Raw genomic sequence first — 4,729 nt, forward strand, 5'->3', positions numbered from 1 at the left:
ATATATATATATATATATCGATCCTGGCCGCAATTTTGTATTTTCACCGCTATAAGAACATAGCTTCCAACTTATGCAATCACTATCAAAGTCAGAATCACAAAACCTGACTATGTTACACCTATCACTTACACCATATATCATCCCATGAGATGTGGTTCATTTCAAATAGCGAATAATCAATTATCATCAGTGTTGCCCTACGTGATTTGTCCTAATTTGATAGAAATGGGTTAACCACCCCAATACATCGTGCAAGATTGGAATGAGTGGATACTATGACATACATAAGATCACAACCACATTGGCATAAGAAAACTCTTCCTTCTTGGCTTCTCCATTGTCAACAACAAGACAATAATATTTAATAATCTTGATATGCAATGATAAATGTGTGTTAATAGCTTTGTATCATCAAGATTAAATAGTTGGGAGCACTTTCTGGATGTACTCACACTGCCAATACCAGAATGCAAAATTTTCTGTCACGAACAATTTCCATGTCCAATATCTTTTGAGCTTCGCCAAGGTTTTATATCAAACTTTGATTTCAACTTCACCTTTAACTTGTTGATCTCAAAACTTCTCTTGCAAGCTATGAAAATGTCATCGATGTATAAAAGGTGATACATCTGTATCCTACCGCTTATGCGATAATACACACAAGTATTTTTCAACTTCAATCCAAACCAACCAACTTCATCCTTGTTGATAAAACCCTGAGGTCACTTTATATAGATGGTCTCGTTGAAATTTCCATTCACTAGCGAAGTTATACTGTGACAAGTAATTCCTTACAATCCAATTCTTCATGACCAAATAAAGCATGTGAAGGCAGATAAGTCTTTCGTCAAAGAAAAAATTGAAATGTGATTGATATACATGTCTTACATTCTACAGCACAACAGCTTGCATATTATACTCACCAAAGGATTACCAAAGCAGGAGTTCAATAGATTGATTGGCAAACCGGTAATGGAAGATATCTATAAATTAAGACTGAAATATACAACCTAATTTCAACCATTTCATAAAAAAAAAAAAACAATGCCCTAATATGAGTAATAAGAAATGAAGTCATTGTATATACGTTACCTATGTACCTGATTTGCCAACTGACTGGTGAACTTTTCTGGGTGCAACTTACGCTCACAGTGAAATGCATAAGACACTTGAGCATCCATTCCTGTGAATAAGATGGTTTCCATTGAAAAGATTAAAATACTTAATTATCCCTTCAAATCCACATTTTATCATATGATGTGGAAGAAGCAAGTCAATTTTTTGGACTCACCCATACTGAAATAATTCCAGAATCCTCCACGAAATGTGTCATAACCTGACTGATTGATATTAAGAACACTTTAGAGCATATGAACAACAACATGAAAGAAAGAATGATAGTTATATACAAAGAAGTACATCGTACAACAGGCAAGTAAAACATACTATGCTATCATTGAACTTATTGAAGTGTTTTGAAGTGGTCAGTTAGTTTTGCTGAATAAAAGGTCTTCTACCTGTTTTGTAGGGGATATTTATTTTGAATTGGTATCAGATGTATAGACTTAGTCATCTGATTTTGCTCCTGATTTTCTGTTTCACGTTTGCTTTGTAGGCTATATATAGCCATCATTTCTATTAAATAAAGTGAGGACTTCCACTTTACTTTACTCTGTTTTATCATCTGGTATCAGAGCAAATACGAGTGTGAGTGAATCAGTGAGTGYGAGAGGAAAACACGAGAGTGTGAAAGGCAAACACGAGAGTGTGAGAGGTAAACACGAGAGTGTGAGAAATGGCAGCGGAATCTAGCAGTTTCCAAACCCCATGTGTGCCAAAGTTTGATGGGGACTATGACCACTGGAGCCTGGTCATGGAGAATCTGCTTCGATCAAAAGAGTACTGGRGTGTAGTCGAAGTGGGGTACAAAGAGCCTGGTGTAGAAGATCAAGTGACAGCGGCACAGCAGAAAGCACTAGATGAAGCAAGATTAAGGGATCTAAAAGCTAGAAACTACTTATTTCAGGCTCTTGACAAATCTATTYTRAAGACMATYWCTCAGAAAAACACTGCGAAGCAAATCTGGGAGTCCATGAAGATAAAATACCAAGGGAATGCAAGAGTTAAGCGTGCTCAGTTACAGAGACTTCGAAGGGAGTTCGAGACCTTAGAAATGAAGACGGGAGAATCCGTCACTGACTATTTTGGAAGAGTAATGGTCACTGCAAACGACATGCGAAACTGCGGCGAAGATATGGATGATGTCAAGATTGTGGAGAAAATATTGCGGACAATGACAGAAAACTTCAATTTCATTGTTTGCTCGATTGAAGAATCAAAGGACATCGACAAGTTAACAGTCGATGAACTGCAAAGTTCCCTACTGGTACATGAACAGAAGGTGCGACACAAAGGCGGTGAAGAACAAGTGTTGAAGGCAGAACACGACTTAAGGTTTAGGCAAGGCAGAGGTCGAGGTAACTACTCAAGAGGAGGTGCTAGTCCATCGAAGGGAAGAGGACGAGGAAGGGCTCRGACAGATTTCAACAAAGCCACTATCCAATGTTATCGATGTCAAAAGTTTGGCCATTTTCAGTATGAGTGTTCTAATACTGAAAAGAGTGCAAACTATGTTGATTTTGATGAAGGGGAGGAGCTGATCTTGATGGCATATGTTGAAATCGAWAAAGACCGGTGTCAAGGAGAATGGTACCTTGATTCGGGATGTTYRAATYATATGACAGGTAACAAGGACTGGTTCGTTCAAATTGATGATAGCTTCAATCATACGGTGAAACTTGGAAACAACTCAAGGTTAGCAGTTACGGGAAAGGGCAATATCCGATTTGAAATTGAGGGGAYTGTACAAACACTTACAGATGTGTTTYTCGTTCCTGAGTTGTCTACCAACCTGCTAAGTATCGGGCAATTACAAGAGAAGGGAGTAACGTTTGTAATCGAAGCTGGCATGTGTAAAATGTACCATCCCCAAAAGGGGTTGTTTACAACTTCTAGGATCACTCAAAACCGCATGTTTACGGTGTCTGCAGTCATGAAATCTCATAYAAATGAGTGTTTTCATGTTAGCAAAGAAGGGGAAGCAGGTCTGTGGCACCGAAGGTACGGGCACTTGAACCACAATGCTATGGCAACCATGCAAAGCAAGCAAATGGTGAAAGGTTTACCTCTCTTTAAAAGCAAAGTTAAGGTGTGTGAGGTCTGCAATATTGGCAAACAACATCGCGAGGTTATTCCAAAGAGAAGTCAATGGAGAGCAGTGGAAAAGCTTCAATTAATCCACACAGATTTGTGTGGTCCTATAAGTCCAACTTCTCTGGGTGGAAAGAGGTATATGTTAGTTTTTGTTGATGATTTTACTCGCAAAACCTGGATATATCTGCTCTCACAGAAGGATGAGACTTTTGAAATTTTCAAGAATTTCAAAAATCTTGTGGAAAAGGAAGTGGGTTGTTCCATACGTTGTTTGCGAAGTGATCGAGGAGGGGAGTTCACCTCAAATGCTTTCAGTCAGTTTTGTGAGGCACACGGGATCAAAAGACAAATGACGGCAGCTTACACTCCCCAGCAAAATGGCGTGGCGGAAAGACGAAATCGTACTATCATGAACATGGTTAGGTGTTTGCTTGCAGAAAAGGGAATGCCAAAGCACTTTTGGCCCGAAGCAGCAAAATGGACCTGTCATGTGTTGAACAGGAGCTTCACTAGTGCATTAAACGATGTAGTGCCAGAAGAATGTTGGAGTGGGTCGAAACCGAATGTCGACTATTTTCGAATTTTTGGTTGTATTGGGCATGTACATGTGCCKAAACAACTAAGAACAAAACTTGATGATAGAAGCCAAAAATGTGTACTACTTGGGGTTAGCACAGAATCCAAGGCATATCGAYTATATGACCCSCTTCAAAAGAAAATTGTCGTCAGTCGGGATGTCATCTTTGATGAAGAATCAAAGTGGAATTGGAGTATAGACGAAGAAGAATCCAAACTCAAAATCCTGGATTTGGATGAAGAGGAGCACGAAGAACACTCCACAGGTACACCAGCTGTTGCTGAAGAAGAAAACCAGCCAAGTCCTAGTACACCAGCTGTTGCGGAAGAAGAAAACCAGCCAAGTCCTAGTACACCAGCTGCTGCGGAAGAAGAAAACCAGCCAAGTCCTAGAAACACGGCTGATGTAAATCCTACAGAAACAGAAACAACGACAGAGACTCCAACAACAGGAAGAAATAGAAGACGACCAGTCTGGATGCAAGATTATGAAAGCGGAAATGAACTTACTGATGAAGAGGTGAATAGGSTACTGTTTAGTTCACTTGGTGATCCTGTGAGTTTTGAAGAAGCTGCAACCGAARGGAAGTGGATGGAAGCAATGAAAATAGAACTAGATGCAATTGAAAAAAACGAGACCTGGGAACTCGTAACTCTACCGGCTGGAGTAAAGAAGATCGGAGTCAAATGGGTATTTAAGACCAAGCTAAAGGAAGATGGAACCGTTGACAAATACAAAGCGAGGTTGGTGGTAAAAGGGTATGCTCAAAGGGAAGGGGTCGACTATGGCGAGGTATTTGCACCAGTAGCTCGATGGGATACTATTCGGTCGTTGTTGGCCATAGCTGCAAACAAAGGTTGGAGTGTGTACCAATTAGACGTGAAAAGTGCTTTCTTATACGGAGAACTTAAAGAAGTCGTCTATGTAGAGCAACCT

The 4,729-nt window shown here is 39.8% G+C and overlaps 1 protein-coding gene across 1 annotated transcript in view; it reads right to left on the bottom strand.

Moving 5' to 3' along the window:
- Window positions 1-4,729, bottom strand: part of LOC112525033 (diacylglycerol kinase 5-like) — a 15,088-nt gene that overhangs the window by 5,358 nt on the left and 5,001 nt on the right. The window contains exons 6-7 of the mRNA XM_025134975.1: window positions 1,295-1,343; window positions 1,104-1,186 (exon numbers count right to left, since the gene is read on the bottom strand). Coding sequence (XP_024990743.1) covers window positions 1,104-1,186; window positions 1,295-1,343 — 132 coding nt within the window. The remainder of the gene's footprint in view (window positions 1-1,103; window positions 1,187-1,294; window positions 1,344-4,729) is intronic.

This window comes from Cynara cardunculus, assembly GCF_001531365.2.
Source record: "Cynara cardunculus var. scolymus isolate 2C chromosome LG 13, CcrdV1, whole genome shotgun sequence".
Taxonomy (NCBI): Eukaryota; Viridiplantae; Streptophyta; class Magnoliopsida; order Asterales; family Asteraceae; genus Cynara; species Cynara cardunculus.